Source organism: Entelurus aequoreus, linkage group LG12, assembly GCF_033978785.1.
Source record: "Entelurus aequoreus isolate RoL-2023_Sb linkage group LG12, RoL_Eaeq_v1.1, whole genome shotgun sequence".
NCBI lineage: Eukaryota > Metazoa > Chordata > Actinopteri > Syngnathiformes > Syngnathidae > Entelurus > Entelurus aequoreus.
The window spans coordinates 62,182,714-62,205,010 of NC_084742.1; the positions used below are offsets into that span (position 1 = coordinate 62,182,714).

Consider the following 22,297-nt stretch of genomic DNA (forward strand, 5'->3'; position numbering starts at 1 on the left):
GTTAAGTAGGCTGACATGGAAGTTTGCCTCGTAAAGAATCCAGCAGAGGGCGCTGTTGCACTGCAGCTTCATGTAAGTTATCTTTTTGAAAACATTTTTCAATCACGTGACTCCTCCCTTAGTGTTGTCCTGTCTGACCCCCCCACCCAGGTCTCCGAGTCCTACCTGACCTTTTAGGCGCAGCCGTAAAGGAGAAGACGCCTTGGAGGGTTGCTAGGCAACCAGAAAGTTGCCGCTGCAGGCCAAAGGCCTTCCTCAGACCATACCAACGAAGAAGGACTGAAAGTATTTGATTTCCCATCATGCAGCAGGCTGACTGGGATTGGACAGAGAAGGCGATCTGAGGGCTCCCCCCCTCCCTTCCTGCTCTATTGCATCGTTGCCATGGCGACGGGGCCGCTCCTCCACACCCACGCCGATCACCCCGACTCTCTCACTGTGGAAGCCAGCGAGCGAGAGAGAGAGGTGTGTGTTCTAACCCACGCACTGGAGTGGGAGATGGCGTGCGCATGCTCACGTGCACACACACACACACACACACAGCAGTGTGTGCGTGGGTTGAAGCCAGCAGCCTTCCACTCGTCCTGCTCCTACCTCCCTCCTCATCAGCATCCTCCTCTTCCTCCTGCTTGATCAGTCCATCATGATGGAGAACAAGTCGCTCATCTGCTGGGTGAGTCTCTGCGCACCAACTCCTCCATGCACGTGTGTGTGCGTGTGTGTGTGTGTGAAACTTTTCCCACCTTTACACACGTTACTTCCTTTTAAACCACCTTGGCTAGTATCCTTTACATCTCCTTCTTTCCTTTGCTACAAGCTCCGCCCATCATAACTGAGTGGGCATTGCTAGCACATTTTTAGCCATCGACCACTTAAATGTCTTCATGGATGACTTTTGTTAAGACACAGATGGATACATTGCTCCTGGGACCATGAGATGTGTCTTAAGAAACCCCATCTTTAAATCCTGGTTTGGCTCTGAAATGCGTCGTTCGGCTTCATTTTTGACTTCTTGGTGACAAAACATGCTGGTTAGGAGTCTTCCAGCTTCATCGATTGGACTTTTTTCCCCAACCTCCTTCTTTCCTTCCTCATCTCTCTTGCCACCTCCTCTCCCTCATATGCTTCCTTTCTTCCTCCTTCCCTCACCTTCACCTCCTTATTTCCTCTCCTTCCCACACCGTCCTCTTTGACTTTTTTTCTTTCTTTTTTTTACTTTTCTTTCCTCCAGCATCCTCAGAGTGTGTGTGTTACGTAAGTGCAGCGGTGAGTGTGTAGGCCGCCGTCTCACAACGTCTATCTAGGAGATGATCTGCTCAGGAAGTGTACCGTCTCTTCTTGGCACAAGACCTGGTTGTCATGGCGACGTCCTGCGATGAGACACGTTTGTGTGGACAGTCGACTGTGGATTTGAGTCTAGTGTCCACCATGTTTCAGGAGTTGAAGAAGAAGCGCCGCCTCTGTTTCAGCCACTAGCGATGTGAGAGATTTGACGAGATAGTGTGTGTGTGTGTGTGTGTGTGTGGCGTGTGAACACTGGGTTTTATCAGCTCCTGTCATTGGTTGCCATGGTAATGGGCAAAGGGAGCTACATTTCCAGGGCAAATGCGATGTGTTCCTACTTGAAGACTTTTTCCATGGTTAACTTTCTGATGTTTGCCTGAACATCACTAGGAGAAAATCAAGATCGTGTGTGTGTGTGTGTGTGCGTGTGTGTGTGTGTGCGTGTGTGTGCGTGTGTTATCAGAGCAGTCCAGCTTCTCACCTTTTCCTTCCTCACGTCCGCTCCTTCGCCCACACACACAGGAAACAGGGAGCGTGAGTCACAGGAAGCACTGTAGTTCTGATTCCCTCATGGCATCCTGTTGTTTGCGTCGCCACGGCGACAAGGTGCTAGCGAGTCCCGGCGGCGTCACCCGGCGTAGCGGAAAGGCTAGTTTTAGCTACTTCCTGGTGTGTGAGACAATAAGCATGTCTCCAGCAGCCTAACGATTATGTCTCTCTCCAACCCCACCGCCACCCCCTTCCATCGCCCCTTTTACATCCTGACCCGCGCCCGCCCAACCCCCCCCCCATCTTCCTCTCGCTCTTCCTCCCTCTCCAACACAGGATGGGCCGGCCAGCTCCCACAATACCATCTGAAGGTCTCGCTGCCGCCACCCACCTGAGGCGTCCCCACGGCTTCGTACGTCCGAGACATCGAGCCGCCCGTCACACTGGACCAGGACCAGACTCCGATCAGAACACTGAAGCCATAAAGTGGTCCGGCTCTGGATCAGTCCAGCACAGATCGCTCACAGGAAAAGTTTGATGGGACTGCTGCCTGTAGGTAGGAAAACTTTTATTTCAATATTGCTTCGTGTGCAACATCCTTCTTAGTAGGACCAAAACAACGCGTACACTTCCTGTCCGCCATAGTCTTACTTAGCTTGGGGGAAGAGCTCTTATTTTACCTTCACCGGCCTCGGAATCCAATGCTGAGATGTCAGGATCAGAATGTAAGAAGTGTCATGTGACCTTTTTTTGCGCAGCTGGACGCTTCACACTCCTCCGCGTCCCGTGTGTGTCAGTGGACGCTCGGAGCAGGACAGAAAGCGCCGGAGTCAGCAGTTAGGATGTAGTTTCACACGGCGACTGTGAAAATTGTTCAGCTGCGTTGCCATAGCAACAGCGAGTATGTAGAGCACGCACACACACAGATTGACACAGTAAGGTTAGCACAGGATTCCCTGTTTTCCAGTTGCTATGGCAACACCCCACTCACGGCCTCGCTGGCTCACCTTGATGGAAGCAGCTATTAAGTTTGGTCAGCAAATGTCCTCATTAGCAGGAAGTAGAGCCGCGCCGCGTCCTCCAGTAACAGGAAGTACTAACAAGACGACCGACGAGGCTTCCATATAAGATGGATAGCCACGGGACTTGTCTGTTCTTCGGATGAATTTCCACACTGTTCTTGCCAAAAGTGTGTGCGCGTGTGTGTGTGAGACAGTTGAAAAACAGGAAGTGATATAACATTCCTGGGCCATTATTAGCATTAGAGAAGGTGGGGAGGTCAGATGAGTGTTAGAACGTTCTCCAACTCACAAAAGTGACACGGATCCATTAAACATAAATGTCAATTTGGATGTGACTTGCATATTTCCTTATGTTTACTGAAGAAGGTCCGGGGGTCACAGTCACTAGTCAGTAGGGCTGTGAATCTTTGGGTGTCCCATGATTTGATTCAATATCGATTCTTGGGGTCACGATTCGATTCAAAATCGATTTTTTTATTCAATTCAACACGATTCTCGATTCAAAAACGATTTTTTTTCTCGATTCAAAAGGATTCTCTATTCGTTCAATACATAGATTTCAGCAGGATCTACCCCAGTCTGCTGACATGCAAGCAGAGTAGTAGATTTTTGTAAAAAGCTTTAATTAATTGTAAAGGACAATGTTTTATCAACTGATTGCAATAATGTAAATTTGTTTTAACTATTAAATGAACCAAAAATATGACTTATTTTATCTTTGTGAAAATATTGGACACAGTGTGTTGTCAAGCTTATGAGATGCGATGCAAGTGTAAGCCACTGTTTTTTTTTTTGTAAATGTCTAATGATAATGTCAATGAGGGATATTGAATCACTGCTATGTTGAAATTGTAACTAATATTGATACTGTTGTTGATAATATTCATTTTTGTTTCACTACTTTTGGTTTGTTCTGTTTGTGTCTCCTCTCAATTGCTGTGTTTATTGCAGTTCTGAGTGTTGCTGGGTCGGGTTTGGTTTTGGAATTGGATTGCATTGTTATGGTATTGCTGTGTATTGTTTTGTTGGATTGATTAATTTAAAAAAAATCACAAAAAAAAATCAATTTAAAAAAAAAAGAGAATCGATTCTGAATCGCACAACGTGAGAATCGCGATTCGAATCGATTTTTCCCCACACCCCTACTAGTCAGCATGAGCTCCGTGGTGTCATGTCTTGCAGCCACATGCCTCTGAGTCCAGCTGCTGACACCAAACATGATCGCCCACGCCAACAGGCGGTTACTAACGGCAACGCGACAGGCTCTACCGTTGCCAGGGACGACGACGCGGAGGACACGCCCTCTGGAAACAGCATCGTCGTCCGTATCGGCATCCCGGACCTACAGCAGACGGTAACACACACACGCTAGTTAGGCCACTCGAAACGGCGGCACCGGTGGAGAGGACAGGAAGACTAGGCGAAGGTAGAGTCCATCAAACATGTTTTCTGTCCATCTCTGGCTCCTTTAGAAGTGTTTGCGGCTGGACCCAGATTTACCCGTTTGGACCAGTAAGCAGAGGGTTCTGGTCACCTTGACTCAGTCTCTGTCGGATGTTTTGAACTATGGTCTCTTCCAGCCGGCGTTCAACGGCCGTGCTGGCAAGTTTCTGGATGAGGAGCGACTGTTAAAAGAGTATCCCCTCCCCCCTATCACGCCAATCCCATACCTGGAGGTGCTTGTTAGCTACTTCCTGACCATTTGAGCCAACACGATCGGGATGGAGTCATTTTACACTTTGAACTGTTCTGTCGCCCTGACAGTTTCGTTACAAACGCAGAGTTTATACGCAGAGTTACGTGGACGACAAGCAGCTAGCCAAGCTGCACACCAAAGTAGGACAAGCACTTCGCAGTAAGACAATGCATCAGTGAGGAGCCTGTGCTGAGCAACTTGTTGTCTTCTTTGGAATATCTCAGGCCAACCTGAAGCGCTTTATGGAACATGTCCACCAGAAGAATGTGGAGAAGGTTTCCAAATGGCTGGAAAAAGGTCTGGATCCAAACTTCCACGACTCCGACAGCGGCGGTGAGTTGACCCGTCGTATTCGCCGACATCCTTCCAGGGCTTTTATTTTGAAAGACTCTATGTGGCTCTCAGAGTGTCCACTCACGCTGGCGGTCCAGTTGGAGGAGAGCTGCGATCTCATCAAAGTTCTCCGCAGCGGCGGCGCTCACCTGGACTTCCGCACCAGAGATGGAATCACCGCCCTGCATCGGGCCGTCTTGTGCCGGAACAGCTCCGCTCTCACGGTGAGCGCGTCAGCTTGACCGCAATAAGAACCAGCGGGTTTGTCTTTTAGCGGACTCTGCTGATGCTTCGCTTCTGCTTCGGTCTAGACTCTGCTGGACCTGGGAGCGTCTCCGGACTACAAGGACAGCAGAGGACTGACGCCCCTCTACCACTCCGCCATGGTGGGTGGCGCCCCCTACTGCTGTGAGCTGCTACTGCAGGACCACGCCAGCATCGGTACCTTCTTGTCTCCATAATGACGTCACACTTGACTGCTCACAGACTGATGGTTGTCATGGTTACAGGCATGACCGACGAGAATGGATGGCAGGAAATCCACCAGGTGAGACACACACACACTGACGACAGCTACAATTATGTATACATTTTTAGAAGTGTAATCAAGTGTGTGTGTGTGTGTGTGTGTGTGTTTAGGCGTGTCGCTTTGGAAACGTGCAGCACTTGGAGCACCTGCTGTTCTACGGTGCCGACATGAGCTCCCAGAATGCATCAGGAAACACCGCGCTGCACCTCTGTGCGCTCTACAATCAGGTCACTATAGCACACAGCCCCAACAATAACTTTTTTCCTTATTGCGGGGGTCAGCAACCCGCGGCTCTAGAGCTCTTGAGCGGCGCCCTGGTGGCTAAATGGAGATTTTTCAAAAATGTATGGAAATAGGGAAAAAAATGGGGTAAAAAATATATTTTTTGTTGTAAAATGGTTTCTGTGGGTGGACAAAAACGACACAAACCTTCCTAATTGTTAGAAAGCCCACAGTTGAATATGTTTGTGTTTATGCTTCACTGGTGAGAGTATTTGGCCAGCGCCGTTTTGTCTTACTAATTTCAGCAGCCCTTGACATACTTGCCAACCTTGAGACCTCCAAATTCGGGAGATTTGGGGGGGTTAAGGGGGGGAGGAGTATATTTATAGCTAGAATTAACTGAAATTCAAGTATTTCTTATATATATATAAATAAAATAAATACTTGACTTTCAGTGAATTCTAGCTACATATATATATATATATATATATATATATATATATATATATATATATATATATATATATATATATATATATATATATATATATATATATATATATATATATATATATATATATATATATATATATATATATATATATATATATATATATATATATACACTACCGTTCAAAAGTTTGGGGTCACCCAAACAATTTTGTGGAACAGCCTTCATTTCTAAGAACAAGAATAGACTGTCGAGTTTCTGATGAAAGTTCTCTTTTTCTGGCCATTTTGAGCGTTTAATTGACCCCACAAATGTGATGCTCCAGAAACTCAATCTTCTCAAAGGAAGGTCAGTTTTGCAGCTTCTGTAACGAGCTAAACTGTTTTCAGATGTGTGAACATGATTGCACAAGGGTTTTCTAATCATCGATTAGCCTTCTGAGCCAATGAGCAAACACATTGTACCATTAGAACACTGGAGTGATAGTTGCTGGAAATGGGCCTTTATACACCTATGTAGATATTGCACCAAAAACCAGACATTTGCAGCTAGAATAGTCATTTACCACATTAGCAATGTATAGAGTGTATTTCTTTAAAGTTAAGACTAGTTTAAAGTTATCTTCATTGAAAAGTACACTGCTTTTCCTTCCAAAATAAGGACATTTCAATGTGACCCCAAACTTTTGAACGGTAGTATATATATATATATATATATATATATATATATATATATATATATATATATATATATATATATATATATATATATATATATGTTTATGTATATATATGTTTATATATATATATATATATATATATATATGTTTATGTATATATATATATATATATATATATGTTTATGTATATATATATATATATATATATATATATATATATATATATATATATATATATATATATGTTTATGTATATATATATATATATATATATGTATATATATATATATATATATATATATATATATATATATATATATATATATATATATATATATATATATATATATATATATATATATATATATTAAATAAATACTTGAATTTCAGTGTTCATTTATTTACACATATACACACATAACACTCCTCTCTACTCAATGTTGTATTTGAAAGTGCAATGCTTTGCAGCCAGTAGCACAGCCTTTGAAGGAGCGTAGGTATGGGCAGTGTAATATTCTGGGTTGGAGTCAATAACCAGGCGAGGTGACGAAGTTACGTCTCTTTACTTCATGCTTCAGAACCGACTCCCACACTTGCCGTCAGGGTGCGCAATACAACGTAAACCGTTGGCCAACCAAAAAGTAACCACAGAACACTATAGTGTTCTGTGGTTACTTTTTGGTTGGCCAAGTGGACGTGCTGACAGGCTGTCCTCACTCAGGTCCGTACGGACCTGGAGGGGGCGTGCCTTAAGTCCGGCTGGAAATCAGGAGAAATTCGGGAGAATGGTTGTCCCTGGAGATTTTCGGGAGAGGCACTGAAATTCGGGAGTCTCCCGGAAAATTCGGGAGGGTTGGCAAGTATGGCCCATGAACTCACCGTTGTGTGGACTGTGACTCAACAGTTTGTTTACATGTAGAACTTTCTCCGACGCTGCCAAAAAAGACGTGTTTTATGCCACTCCTTCTTTGTCTCATTTTGTCCACCAAATGTTTTAATGTGCATGAATGCACAAAGGTGAGCTTTATTGATATTGACAGCTATTCACTGCATGACTTTTTGATTGATTGATTGAAACTTGTATTAGTAGATTGCACAGTACAGTACATATTTCGTACAATTGACCACTAAATGGTAACACCCCAATAAGTTGTTCAACTTGATTAAGTCGGGGTCCACGTTAATCAATTCATGGTAAAATGGTAATGGTAAAATGTACATATACACAGTATACATTTCAGGTTTGATTGATTGATTGAAACGTGTATTAGTAGATTGCACAGTACAGTACATATTTCGTACAATTGACCACTAAATGGTAACACCCGAATAAGTTTTTCAACTTGATTAAGTCGGGGTCCACGTTAATCAATTCAAGCTAATCGACGCTAACATGCTATTTAGGCTAGCTGTATGTACATATTGCATCACCATGCCTCGTTTGTAGCTATATTTGAGCTCATTTAATTTCCTTTACTTATGTCCTCTGTGTATTTAGTTCATTTTTCCATGTTTCCTGACTCATTATCCGTATGTAATATTGGCTGCATTTCTGATAGTTGTCAGTGTGCCATGTTGTTCCAGATTGCAAAGATTGTAATAAATCCATTAGAAGAAGACAGCCTGCCATTTCCTTAAACTTGGACACACACATCTATACCTTTTGGCCATTCTAAGACAGTCATTTCCAGGAGTTATCTCACCCTCTGAGAAGTTTTACTAATGTTTTCCGATGTTGTAAAAATGTGTAGAATAAATATTACATTTCAACATTTCTGTCAACGAAGATTTGCGTCAGCCTGCGACACACAGTCATTTTCATAGTAGGCTAATGTAGCCAATTAGCCACTTACATCATGTTTTGCCATCATTATAACACTTATATAAGTCTTTACATTTTTTGCGGCTCCAGACAGTTTACTTTTTTTGTATTTTTCGTCCAATATGGCTCTTTCAACATTTTGGGTTGCCGACCCCTGCTTTATTGTTATGATTCTATTCCTATCATCACCCGTCTGTCGCTACTCTAACAGGACAGCTGTGCCAGAGTGCTGCTCTTCAGAGGAGCCAACAAGGACATCAAGAACTACAACAACCAGACTGCCTTTCAGGTCCGAGCACAGAGGAACAACCTCATTCAGTCAGGAAAAAACAACTGTCATTGGAATGGGCCGCGTTGTCTTTGTGTGTTTATACGTGTGTGTGTGTGTGTGCGTGTGTACAGGTGGCCATCATCGCTGGCAACTTTGATTTGGCCGAAATCATCAAGATTCACAAAACCTCCGACGTTGGTGAGTCACATGCGTCACACCACCGACAGCTTGACCGACAGCATGTGCTGATACCGTGCGTGCGTGTTTGTGTGTGTGTGTCCAAGCAGTTCCCTTCAGAGAAACGCCATCCTACACCAAACGCCGCCGCATGGGAACCATCAGGTTGCCGGCCGGAAACGGTCTCTCCTCGCCGCGCTCTTTGATTCGCTCAGCCAGTGACAACGCGCTGGAAAGCCCCGCCTCCTCCCCCGGCCCCTCTTTGCAAAGCCTGGAAACACACCACGACACGCACACACACTCCCTACGACGACACACTCGCAGGCTCAGGTGAGCGCTTGGGGTCCTGCTACTTTTAGTTAGTGGGCTAGTGGGCTAACACTGTGTACGCTTGATACCCCTTAGGGGTGATGGACGGCTGAGTAGCGCTTATACAGCAGCAACCGGCCTCCGTAGCTCCGCCCCTCCCCTCTGTTGCAAGTTTTGTTGATTCTATGTATCAATCAATCATCAATCAATCAATGTTTATTTATATAGCCCTAAATCACAAGTGTCTCAAAGGGCTGCACAAGCCACAACGACATCCTCGGTTCAGAGCCCACATAAGGGCAAGGAAAAACTCACAACCCAGTGGGAATGTCAATATGAATGACTATGAGAAACCTTGGAGAGGACCGCAGATGTGGGTGACCCCTCCTCTAGGGGAGACCGGATGCAATGGACGTCGAGTGGTTCTAGCATAATATTGTGAAAGTCCGGTCCTTAGTGGATCTAACATAATAGTGAGAGTCCAGTCCATAGTGGATCCAACATAATAGTGAGAGTCCAGTCCATAGTGGATCTAACATAATAGTGAGAGTCCAGTCCATAGTGGGGCCAGCAGGAGACCATCCCGAGCGGAGACAGGTCAGCAGCGCAGAGATGTCCCCAACCGATGCACAGGCGAGTGGTCCACCCCGAGTCCCGACTCTGGACAGCCAGCACTTCATCCATTGCCACCGGACCTGTGCCCCCCCTTCCACAAGGGAGAGGGGGGCATAAAATAAAATAAACGGCAGATCAACTGGTCTAAAAAGGGGGTCTATTTAAAGGCTAGAGCAGTGGTTCTTAACCTTGTTGGAGGTGCCGAACCCCACCAGTTTCATATGCGCATAATTCACCGAACCCTTCTTTAGTGAAAAATAAAATGTAGTTTTTAAAAAAATTCAAGACAAAGTTATATGTTTTTGGTAACACTTTAGTATGGGGAACATATTCTAAGTAACAAAGACTTAATTTAGAGTTTTTTGGACAACAGGGGAACATATTCTAAGTAACAATGACTTAATCTGGAGTTATTTGGTTAGGGTTAGGGTTAGAAGGTTAGGGCCAGGGTTAGGGTTATAATAAGGCTATGCCGAATAAGGCATTAATAAGTACTTAATAAAGACTAGTTAAGAGCCAATATGTTACTAATTTGCATGTTAATAAGCATCTAATTAATGGTGAATATGTTCCCCATACTAAAGTGTTACCATGTTTTATTACTGGTGCACAAAATGAACCGTGCATGAACATCACTTTGTTCAAAGAACAAAACCAACACAGTGCATAAACTCACAACAAATTACACACCTGCAAATCAGTCTGACTTCTGCTGTTGCCGTATCCGTATTACGCCGGTAGGGAGAAGTTTTTATTTACATGATGAGTCAGGTGTGTCTTGACCTCCGCCGAACCCCTGAGCCCGACTCACCGAACCCCTAGGGTTCCATCGACCCCAGGTTAAGAACCACTGGGCTAGAGTATACAAATGAGTTTTAAGATGGGACTTAAATGCTTCTACTGAGGTAGCATCTCTAACTGTTACCGGGAGGGCATTCCATAGTACTGGACCCCGAATAGAAAACGCTCTATAGCCCGCAGACTTTTTTGGGCTCTGGTAATCACTAATAAGCCGGAGTTCTTTGAATGCAGATTTCTTGCCGGGACATATGGTACAATACAATCAGCAAGATAGTAGTGCCAGTATAGGCATATATATAGGTATATATGTATATAAAGGTATATACAGTATAGGCGTAATATGATCAAACTTTCTTGTTCTTGTCAAAAGTCTAGCAGCCGCATTTTGTACCAACTGTAATCTTTTAATGCTAGACATGGGGAGACCTGAAAATAACACGTTACAGTAATGGAGACGAGTCGTAACGAACACATGAATAATGATCTCAGCGTCGCTAGTCAACAAAATGGAACACATTTTAGCGATATTACAGAGATGAAAGAAGTTTTAATAACACTCTTAATGTGTGACTTAAACGAGAGGGTTGGGTGGAAGATAATACCCAGATTCTTTACCGAGTCGCCTTGTGTAATTGTTTGGTTGTCAAATGTTAAGGTGGTATTATTAAATAGATGTCGGTGTCTAGCAGGACCGATAATCAGCATTTCCGTTTTTGTAACTTGTTTATGTGTGCTATGGCTATGAGGTTTTTTTCTTCCTTGGCCTCAGTCTGGACCCCCTCCCTGGAATCCAGCCTTTGACTGAATATTTTTTTTAACCACCCCCCCCCCTTTACATGTTTCTCACCTTTTTGGTAAGGAGCGCCGGAAGTTGCCAGACCCGTCAGCGATCTTTTTTTCTGTCTCCCTGTAATGTTTGTCTGATCTTGAATGGGATTGTGCTGAAAATCTAAATTTCCCCTCGGATTAATAAAGTCATTCTGATTCTGTGCTTTGCAGTCCCAGTGGCGCCGGTGGTCATGTGGAAACCAGCCCCCCTTCCTCCCCGCCCCCGACCCCCCAGTTAAGGAAGAAGAGGCTATACAGCGCCGTGCCGGGACGCACCTTCATCGCCACGCGCTCCCACGTGCCCCAGGGTTCCGGAGAGATCCAGCTGCACCGCGGCGAGAGGGTGAAAGGTGACGAGGCCGCCATGTTAACTCTGCGAGCGCTTGTGAGCAGCCGGCGCAGACTTATCCATGTGTCGTGGTTCCACAGTCCTGTCCATCGGGGAAGGAGGATTCTGGGAAGGAAACGTCAAAGGAAGAACTGGCTGGTTCCCCGCCGACTGTGTTGAGGAAGTCCAGATGAGACAGTACGACCCCAGACTGGGTAAAGACGCCGCCTGTTATGAGGAGACGTGGCGTGTCAATGCGTGACGGCGTGCACGTGTCTTTCAGAGACGAGGGAGGACCGCACCAAGAGACTCTTCAGGCACTACACAGTGGGCTCCTACGACAACTACACCTCCTACAGGTGAAAGCCACACACTACATCTGGGGGCATTCGCCGAAGCGCTTTAGCTAAGATGCTGTGTTGTGGCGTGACAGCGACTACGTGATCGAGGAGAAGATGGCCGTGCTGCAGAAGAGAGAGAGCGAAGGCTTCGGCTTCGTCCTCAGAGGAGCCAAAGGTAGACAAAACACTTTTAAATCGTCATTATTGTAATATTTTATCTGTTGTTAGCTGAGACGCCCATCGAGGAGTTCGCCCCCACCCCGGCGTTTCCTGCCCTGCAGTACCTGGAGTCTGTGGACCAGGGGGGCGTGGCCTGGAGGGCGGGGCTGCGTACAGGAGACTTTCTCATAGAGGTGACCAATGACGCCGTCATTCCATACTTGCCAACCTTGAGACCTCCGAATTCGGGAGATGGTTGGGAAGGGGGGGTTGAGGTGGGGTGGGGAGTGTGTATATTTTCAAGTATTTCTTTTATATATATATATGTATATATGTATATATATATATATATATATATATATATATATATATATATATATATATATATATATATATATATATATATATATATATATATATATATATATATATATATATGTCTTAATTAGATTATCCAAAAAAATAGTGCTCGATACCGTGGTAGAGCGTAATATGTATGTGTGGGAAAAAAATCACAAGACTATTTCATCTCTACAGGCCTGTTTCATGAGGGGTTTCCTCAATCCTCAGGAGATTTTTTTTTTTTTTGAGGATTGAGGAAACCCCTCATGAAACAGGCCTGTAGAGATGAAATAGTCTTGTGATTTTTTCCCACACATACATATATATATATATATATATATATATATATATATATATATATATATATATATATATATATATATATATATATATATATATATATATATACCGTATTTCCTTGAATAGCCGCAGGGGCGTTAATTAATTTAAAACCTCCTGTCACACCTGCGTTTACCGGAAACCGGCGGGATGGCCGTGCATGCGGTAATTATTTTAAAACCTCTTCTCACTCCGGCGTTTACCAAAAGGAATCCATAAAATTTAGGCGTGCGCTTTGAGTGTCATGTAAGCATACCATCATGAAAAGCACATTTAATTAAAAAAAACGTTATTATGGTCTTACCTGTACTTATAAATGGAGTCCATTTGCAGCTCCTTCTGACCAAAAGCATCGATAACTTGTTTATAGAAGTCTTCCTTATTTTCTTTCTTCAGTTTTAAAAGTCTCTGTTTCGATGGAGATATTCCTTTAATTATTACCTCCTGCTTCGATTGAAAGTCCAGTTTAGAAAACTGTTTTATTTTAGATACCTGTATGTGATCCTCCATGTTAGAAGTTCAGGCAGAGGGAAAAAATAAATCTCTTGCTGCGTGTGTTCACTTCTTCTGCAGTACTGAAGTCGCAAGAAGGATCACTAGCGCGGCAGCGCCCTCTACCACCAGGAGGCGGGAGTGATTTAATGACTTATACAGTATTTCACACACGCAGCTACGGTATATTAATAAAACATAGCTGCTTACTGTTCTCTTTAGCATACTGTACCGGTATTCAATAGCTTGGACCTTAAATCCTACTGAAAAGCTCTTTATCTTTTTTCCTTTGTGCGATTGTAAACTACTGAAATCAGCTTCCTCCATTTTGAAAAGGAGGACAGATGCGTCACTCGTGACGTAACGAATTTGACCCGGTGGAAGTTCTAGCCATATGCTAAATATTTTGCGAAACGAGTTTGACCCGGCGAAAATTATAGACATGCGATAATAAAATTAATATTTTGCGAAACGAATTTGATCCAGCTTCAATAATAAACCGGCGATAAGGCCAAGCATGCGTTAATTATTTTGAGAAACGAGTTTGACCCGGCAGTAATTCTAGACGTGCGAATACTATATTCCCTGCGCCAATTCAAGGAAATACGGTATATAAATCGCTCCGGAGTATAAGTCGCACCGGCCGAAAATGCATAATAAAGAAGGGAAAAAACATATATAAGTCGCACTGGAGTATAAGTCGCATTTTTGGGGGAAATTTATTTGATAAAACCCAACACCAAGAATAGACATTTGAAAGGCAATTTAAAATAAATAAAGAATAGTGAATAACAGGCTGAATAAGTGTACGTTATATGAGGCATAAATAACCAACTGAGAACGTGCCTGGTATGTTAACGTAACATATTATGGTAAGAGTCATTCAAATAACTATAACATATAGAACATGCTATACGTTTACCAAACAATCTGTCACTCCTAATCGCTAAATCCCATTAAATCTTATACGTCTAGTCTCTTACATGAATGAGCTAAATAATATTATTTGATATTTTACGGTAATGTGTTAATAATTTCACACATAAGTCTATGAAAAAAACTGCGACTTATAGTCCGAAAAATACGGTAATAGTCTTCTTTTCAGGTGAGAGAGGACGCTAAAGGCAGTGCCTTTAAGGCACGGCTTCAATTTTGTTGTCCGGGTGGAAATCGGGAGAAATTCGGGAGAATGGTTGCCCCGGGAGATTTTCAGGAGGGGCACTGAAATTCGGGAGTCTCCCGGGAAAATCGGGAGGGTTGGCAAGTATGCGTCAGTCCCTCTCTCAGAACACCCAGCATCAGCTTGCTCGTCTGTTCAGGTCAACGGCGCCGACGTGGTGAAGGTGGGTCACCGCCAGGTGGTCTCGCTGATCCGGCAGGGCGGCAGCCGCCTGCTGATGAAGGTCGTGTCTGTTTCCCGCAAATCAGACACCAACCTCATCAGGAAGAAAGGTGGCGCTCTATGGTCTGTCCACAACCGTTAACGAGCACTGCCAGCTGATTGGTTCTTGTCTCACAGCTCCTCCCCCGCCCAAGCGAGCACCCAGTACCTCATTGACACTCCGGTCCAAGTCCATGACCGCTGACCTGGAGGAGATAGGTAAAACAAACACACACACACTCACACACACAGTCTAAAAGTCAATGTGTAAGAGGTGATGTTGACCTTTGCCCACTGTGCAGCCAGGAGGAGGCGCTTTGGTGAGTCAAGTGACCATGGAGTAGTGTCTTGTGTGGTTGTATGGTGTGTGTTATGTCCTTCACATGATGTTCAATCAATCAAAGTTTATTTATATAGCCCTTAATCACGAGTGTCTCAAAGGGCTGCACAAGCCACAACGACATCCTGGGCTCAGATCCCACATCAGGGCAAGGAAAAACTCAACCCAATGGGCACAATGAGAAACCTCTGAGGGGACCGCAGATGTGGGGACACCCCCCACAGGGCCGAGAATCAGCATTTCCATTTTCTTTGCGTTGAGTTGCAAAAAGTTAGTGGACATCCGTTGTTTGATTTCATTCATGTTGACGTGTTTGTCACCCGCAGACAAACTGGACGAAATGTTGGCGGGAAGCACACACGAAGTGGTCTTGCGCTCCCGCCCCTCTGACGACTTCAGGGCGGCCACGGTCAAACAGAGGCCCACCAGCCGACGCATCACTCAGGCTGAAATTAATGTGAGGTGGTAGTCGCTGACTCTGGTGAATATTAGTCACACTAGAAACAGACAATTACGTGTGTGTGTGTGTGTGTGTGTGTGTGTGTGTGTGTGTGTGTGTGTGTGTGTGTGTGTGTGTGTGTGTGTGTGTGTGTGTGTGTGTGTAGTCCTTGTTTGAGCGTCAGGGTCTGGTACCGCCCACCGCTCCAGGGAAGAGCACCATGGCTTTGCCGCGAGGAATGTCGAGAACCAAAAGTTTTGGTGAGACCGGTGACACCTATTTAAAGAAACGTGACATAACCACTACGCTTATTAGCTTAAGATGTGCATTTCTGCTACCACGCAGGCACGCCCGAGGACGACAGGATCTCCGCTTTGATCAACGAAAGTCGTTTTCCGCGGAGCTCCTCGCTGACAGACAGCTTCATCCCGCCTCCGCCTCAGACAGCGCCACCCCCTCCTCCCTCCGCTTCCTCCACCTCTTCGCTCTTCCTGCTCGACTCCGGGCCTCCGCCCTCCTTCCTTCCTCCGCCGCCCCCCGCCAGAGGGGAGGGTCTGACCCGCTCCAGCTTTAAACCCGGGGCGGAGCCAAGGCTGCAGGAGCTGGCGGACTCGCCGCTGAGGAGCCATGCCCACGCAGAGCGCCAGAGAAAGGCCAGGTCCATGATCATCCTGCAGGACACGCCCCCTCAACTGCAGACCGAGACGCACGCCGCCACGCCCGCCATGCACACGCTGCACAGCTCCGCGCACACTTCCACGCTGTCTCTCCATAGCCCGAGCTCCGCCCTCGGCCATTCGCCGCTGTCACGCCGCCGTGGTCGGCCCATAGAAAATCCTTATGCTAATGTAGGCCAGCAGGCTGCGCCCACCAAACCTCAGAGGAGGAAGTCACCGCTGTTAAAACAGCTTCCTGTGGAGGAGCAGGGTAAGGGTTGCAAATCGTCTTCAACATGGCGCCCATGTTTCACCACCTTGTACGCCTCCGTCTTGTCTCCAGGACTCAAAGATCACGACGCAAAGTTGGAGTTGGGTGGACCCGGCAGCCCCAGCAGGGCAGAGCTGTACCAGCAGCAGGTGCTGTCTGAGCGTGCCCGGGTCCAAGGCCGCCGCTCGTCCCTCTTCCTGTCTGTGGAGGGCTCCGGCTCCGAACACCAGGTCCCGCCTCTCCTTACGCAAAGTCACTCCATGGACGACCTCGGAGAGCTACCCCCGCCTGCGCCGGTCCTGTCACCATCGCCGTCGCCCCACACCTTCCTCCACCCGCTGACCGGCAAACCTCTGGGTAAGGTTCCACTCCTGTCTAGAGATGTCCGATATTATCGGCCGATAAATGCTTTAAAATGTAATATCGGAAATTATCGGTATCTGTTTCAAAAAGTAAAATTTATGACTTTTTAAAACGCCTCCGTACGGAGGGGTACACAGACGTAGGGAGAAGTACAGAGCAGTTGCGTCTCCCAGTCATACTTGCCAACCCTCCTGATTTTCCCGGGAGACTCCCAAATTTCAGTGCCCCTCCCGAAAATCTCCCGGGGCACCCGTTCTCCTGAATTTCTCCCGATTTCCACCCAGACAACAATATTGGGGGCGTGCCGGCCCAATCACATAGTATCTATGGCTTTTCACACACACAAGTGAATGCAACGCATACTAGGTCAACAGCCATACAGGTCACACTGAGGGTGACCGTGTAAACAACTTTAACACTGTTACAAATATGCGCCACACTGTGAACCCACACCAAACAAGAATGACAAACACATTTCGGGAGAATATCCGCACCGTAACACAACATAAACACAACAGAACAAATACCCAGAACCCCTTGCAGCACTAACTCTTCCAGGACGCTAAAATATACACCCCCCGCTACCCCCTACCAATCCCCCACCTCAACCCCGCCCACCTCAACCTCCTCATGCTCTCTCAGAGAGAGCATGTCCCAAATTCCAAGCTGCTGTTTTGAGGCATGTTAAAAAAAAATAATGCACTTTGTGACTTCAATAATAAATATGGCAGTGCCATGTTGGCATTTTTTTCCATAACTTGAGTTGATTTATTTTGGAAAACATTGTTACATTGTTTAATGCATCCAGCGGGGCATCACAACAAAATTAGGCATAATAATGTGTTAATTCCACGACTGCATATATCGGTATCGGTTGATATCGGAATCTGTAATTAAGAGTTGAACAATATCGGAATATCGGATATCAGCAAAAAAGCCATTATCGGACATCCCTACTCCTGTCTTCTAGGTGGCAACGATGATTGAACTGTTCTTGTTCATGAACAATCCCCACATTCTTCCTCAGATCCTTCATCTCCACTTGCCCTGGCTCTGGCCGCACGAGAACGAGCGCTCACTGCGCGCACGCCTAGCCCGGAGCCACGGACCAAACACACCTCTGCCTCGACCACTCCCATTCCCACGCCGGCCGCCAGCCCAGAAGGCAGACACAAGCGCACGCCGGTCCCCACCCCGCAGAGCAGCCCTGAGCCACGATCCAAACGCACTACCCCTCAGACCAGCCCAGAGCCGCGAAGCAAGCGCACCACCCCTCAAACCAGCCCAGAGCTCAGACACAAGCGCATAACCCCGCCCCTTTTCCCTGACGGACAGGTGGAACGGCCCGAAGCCGAGGGAGGTGTGACGTCTCCCGCCGGCCCCTCCCCAGAGCGCTGGAGACCTGTCCCTCTGGCGAGCCTGGTCAATGAAAGCCACTCTCCTCTGATTGACAGGCGCAGGAGCCTGACCATTGGCAGTTCAGAGGAAGAGGGCGGAGCTTACACCGTAAAACTCCCCCCCGCCTTGCTGTCGTCTAGTGACGAGGAGACGAGGGAGGAGCTGCGCAGAATAGGCCTGGTGACGCCACCCGCCGCTTTTGCCAGCCCCCCGACCTCACTCACCTTGTTGCCGCGGCGAAGTGGCGAGGGCGGGGGCAGCGCTCCCGACTCTTTGGGGAGGAGAGGTGAGGAGGACGAGGGTGACGAAGAGCGTCTCCATGACAGCTCCTCCCCCAGCTCCCTTCCCCCCTCCATCACCTTGGCCTCGCCTCCTGCTCCCTCGTCCCCCTCCTCGCCGCCCGCTTCTCACACCGTCACCTCTCCGTCCGCCCTCAAACCTCGCCTCCGCTCCCCCATTGGGCGAGGCCGCTCAGCCCTCAGGGACCCCCTCCTTAAGCAGTCGTCTGACAGCGAGCTCCTCCCCTCGGCCGCTTCCTCCTCGCCGACCTCCCCACTCTTGTGCTCCCCCACTGGCGGACGCCAGCCTCGCTACCTCTTCCAGAGGCGCTCCAAGCTGTGGGGGGGCGGCGAGGACCGTAATGACGACCGCCAAGGGTTTGGCACCGAGGAGGGTGGGGGCCGGCCGGCGGCCCTAGGGGGTCAAGGGTCGGGCTCGGCGGTAGACCTTAGCGGGCGGTCGGCGTCGGCGTTGGAGCTGAGCGGCCGGGCAGGGTCAGGTCTCGACCTCGCCAACAGACTTCAATTGCTCAACAAGGACAGCCACTCCCTGGGGGAGGAGCCAAGCCCTCTAGACCCAGGACGCAGGTCGCCAGTAGGCGGGGCCAGGTACGTCGTGTGTGTGTGTGTGTTTGTGTGTGTGTGTGTGTGTGTGTGTGTGTGTGTTCTGGCAATGCTGACTTAATGGGGACATCGCTCTGTTTACAAAGTCACCTTTAGGCATACTTGCCAACCTTGAGACCTCCGATATCGGGAGGTGGGGCGGCGTGGTCGGGGGTGGGGGGGCGTGGTTAAGAGGAGAGTATATTTACAGCTAGAATTCACCAACTTGTATATATATATATATATATATATATATATATATATATATATATATATGTGTATGAAATACTGACTTTCAGTGAATTCTAGCTATATATATATATATATATATATATATATATATATATATATATATATATATATATATATATATATATATATATATATATATATATATTTATTTTATTATACATATAAATAAAATAAATACTTGAATTTCAGTGTTCTGGAGGCTATCCAGTAGATGGCAGCATTGTCCTGTTTAACTTCTCCGTTCATGAATGAGTATATCATTTCGGCCACCGTGTTCAATGGAGAAGTCTGTTATACATAATGTACAGGCAACATACATACCCCTTCCCCTTCGAACTGTCCTGGATGAACTTGTTTCCATTCGTTTTGGAACTTGCAAGCGTATTTCTTCATCTTGCTCGTCGACGGCGTCGCCATGTCTGTAACTTCCTCGTTCTTCTGCTTCGTTTCCTTGTTGTGTGAGTAGTTGTGCACTCTACTCTCTAAAAGCCATAGATGTTATGACGTCATTGGGCAGGCAAGCTGTTTATATTGTGGGAAAGCGGACGTGAGAACAGGCTGTCCCCACTCAGGTCCGCATTGAGCTGGAGGGGGCGTGGCCTCCAGCTCCAGCTGAATACCGGGAGTTTGTCGGGAGAACATTTCTGCCGGGAGGTTATCGGGAGAGGCGCTGAATACCGGGAGTCTCCCGCTAAAAACGGGAGGGTTGGCAAGTATGCCTTTAGGGGACCTCTGACGGTATGGGGACTAAAAAACAGGTCCCCTAAAGGGAAACCTTTTTAAATAATAGTCAGATCCATTCTGAAGATGCCTAAGTGATTTTTAAGCTTTGGCCAATAAAACATGTTTACTGGTTACCGTATTTTTCGGACTATAAGTCGCAGTTTTTTTTCATAGTTTGGCCGGGGGTGCGACTTAAACTCAGGAGCGACTTATGTGTGAAATTATTAACACATTAGCGTAAAATATCAAATAATATTTTTTTTATCTCATTCACGTAAGAGACTAGACGTATAAGATTTCATGGGATTTAGCGATTAGGAGTGACAGATTGTTTGGTAAACGTATAGCATGTTCTATATGTTATGGTTATTTGAATGACTCTTACCATAATATGTTACGTTAACATACCAGGCACGTTCTCAGTTGGTTATTTATGCCTCATATAACGTACACTTATTCAGCCTGTTGTTCACTATTCTTTATTTATTTTAAATTGCCTTTCAAATGTCTATTCTTGGTGTTGTGTTTTTATCAAATAAATTTCCCCCAAAAATGCGACTTATACTCCAGTGTGACTTATATATGTTTTTTTCCTTCTTTATTATGCATTTTCGGCCGGTGCGACTTATACTCCGGAGCGACTTATAGTCCGAAAAATACGGTAACTCTTCTTCCCCAGGGTCCCCAGTAAGAATGATCAGCACATTACTTCATCAATCCAGAGATTTAAAGACGTGTATGAGCTAACTGGGCAGTGGCCATTTTACACCATTTTTTTATGCCTCCACAACCTGTAGAAAGGGTGGTCCCCACAAGTGATGATCAAAAACTTGGTCCCCATTCCAAATGATAACCAGTATGTGTGTGTGTGTGTGTTACACACTAGGTGTCATTCGTGTTTTTGTCGTCATTGCAGGTGTGTGGACGGTGGTGAAAGAAAATCGTAGGTTTTTATCTCTGGTAAACATTCCTTCTTATTAGCGGCTACAGCTAACATATAAATAGCCTACCTTTATGACTTTAAACCAACAGTCAGTCAACAACACTCCCTGACTAACCTTGTCGTCGCTCATGATGCTATGCTAACAGGCTAACATCCTGTTGTCCTTAACTGTCTGCTACTGAAACAACACGCTCGTTGACTACACTATATCCTCTCCTAATGCGATGCTAACGTGCTAAGGCTATTCCAACAACAACACACTCGCTGACGACACTATACTCGCTCCTAATTGGATACTAACGTGCTAACGTAATTCTTACTCTACTAACAACAATATCTATGACTGTCTGCTGTTGTAACAAAAACTAACTACACGATACCTTCTCCGAATGCGATGCTTAAGTGCTAACGTTATTTTTAAATGTTTACTATTGTAACGACAACACACGCTCATTGACTACATTGTATACTCTCCTAATGTAATGCTAACGTTATCTTTAGCTGTTTACTATTGTAACAACACACTCATTGGCTACACCCGTGTTTTTCAACCACTGTGCCGTGAGATACAGTCTGGTGTGCCGTGGGAGATTAAGTAATTTCACCTAATTGGGTTAAAAATATTTTTTGCACACAAGTAATTATAATCCGTGAATAATGTGCCGTTGTTGAGTGTCGGTGCTGTCTAGAGCTCGGCTGAGTAACCATGTAATACTCTTCCATATCAGTATGTGGCAGCCGGTAGCTAATTGCTTTGTAGATGTCGGGAACACGTCGTGTCGTGATCAGAATATGCAGACGACAGCGGGAAGCAGCGTGCAGGTAATAAGGTATCTTATGCTTAAACCAAAAAGAAAAGGCATTGAAGCTTAGGCACAGCCATGCAAAACGAAACTAAAACTGAACTGGCTGCAAAGTAAGCAAAACACAAAATGCTGGACGACAGCAAAGACTTAAATGTGTGGAGCAGAGATGGCGTCCACAAAGTACATCCGTACATGACATGACAATCAACAATGTCCCCACAAAGAAGGAAAGCGTCCGCACAACTTGAATAGTCTGGATTGCGAAAACAAAGCAGGTGTGGAGAATAGCGCTCAAGGAAGACATGTAACTGCAAC

At 45.9% G+C, this 22,297-nt stretch overlaps 1 protein-coding gene across 3 annotated transcripts in view; it reads left to right on the plus strand.

The window, feature by feature from the left end:
- The first annotated feature begins 389 nt into the window (after positions 1-389).
- LOC133662409 (SH3 and multiple ankyrin repeat domains protein 3-like) overlaps positions 390-22,297 on the plus strand; it is a 28,976-nt gene continuing 7,068 nt past the window's right edge. Inside the window, exons 1-27 of one of the 3 annotated variants that reach the window (XM_062066377.1) lie at positions 391-673; positions 2,110-2,329; positions 3,978-4,149; positions 4,268-4,307; positions 4,376-4,471; positions 4,560-4,631; positions 4,716-4,824; positions 4,897-5,048; positions 5,136-5,265; positions 5,334-5,371; positions 5,464-5,580; positions 8,739-8,816; positions 8,930-8,996; positions 9,086-9,305; positions 11,700-11,878; positions 11,958-12,071; positions 12,140-12,215; positions 12,290-12,372; positions 12,426-12,550; positions 14,849-14,981; positions 15,049-15,129; positions 15,213-15,230; positions 15,577-15,707; positions 15,856-15,949; positions 16,035-16,616; positions 16,689-16,973; positions 18,007-19,264. In XM_062066377.1, the coding sequence (XP_061922361.1) occupies positions 4,013-4,149; positions 4,268-4,307; positions 4,376-4,471; positions 4,560-4,631; positions 4,716-4,824; positions 4,897-5,048; positions 5,136-5,265; positions 5,334-5,371; positions 5,464-5,580; positions 8,739-8,816; positions 8,930-8,996; positions 9,086-9,305; positions 11,700-11,878; positions 11,958-12,071; positions 12,140-12,215; positions 12,290-12,372; positions 12,426-12,550; positions 14,849-14,981; positions 15,049-15,129; positions 15,213-15,230; positions 15,577-15,707; positions 15,856-15,949; positions 16,035-16,616; positions 16,689-16,973; positions 18,007-19,264 (4,415 nt within the window). In that variant the 5' untranslated portion in view covers positions 391-673; positions 2,110-2,329; positions 3,978-4,012. Of the gene's footprint in view, positions 674-2,109; positions 2,330-3,977; positions 4,150-4,267; positions 4,472-4,559; positions 4,632-4,715; positions 4,825-4,896; positions 5,049-5,135; positions 5,266-5,333; positions 5,372-5,463; positions 5,581-8,738; positions 8,817-8,929; positions 8,997-9,085; positions 9,306-11,699; positions 11,879-11,957; positions 12,072-12,139; positions 12,216-12,289; positions 12,373-12,425; positions 12,551-14,848; positions 14,982-15,048; positions 15,130-15,212; positions 15,231-15,576; positions 15,708-15,855; positions 15,950-16,034; positions 16,617-16,688; positions 16,974-18,006; positions 19,265-22,297 lie in introns of all 3 variants that reach the window. The other 2 variants (XM_062066376.1, XM_062066378.1) reach the window with 2 other exon arrangements.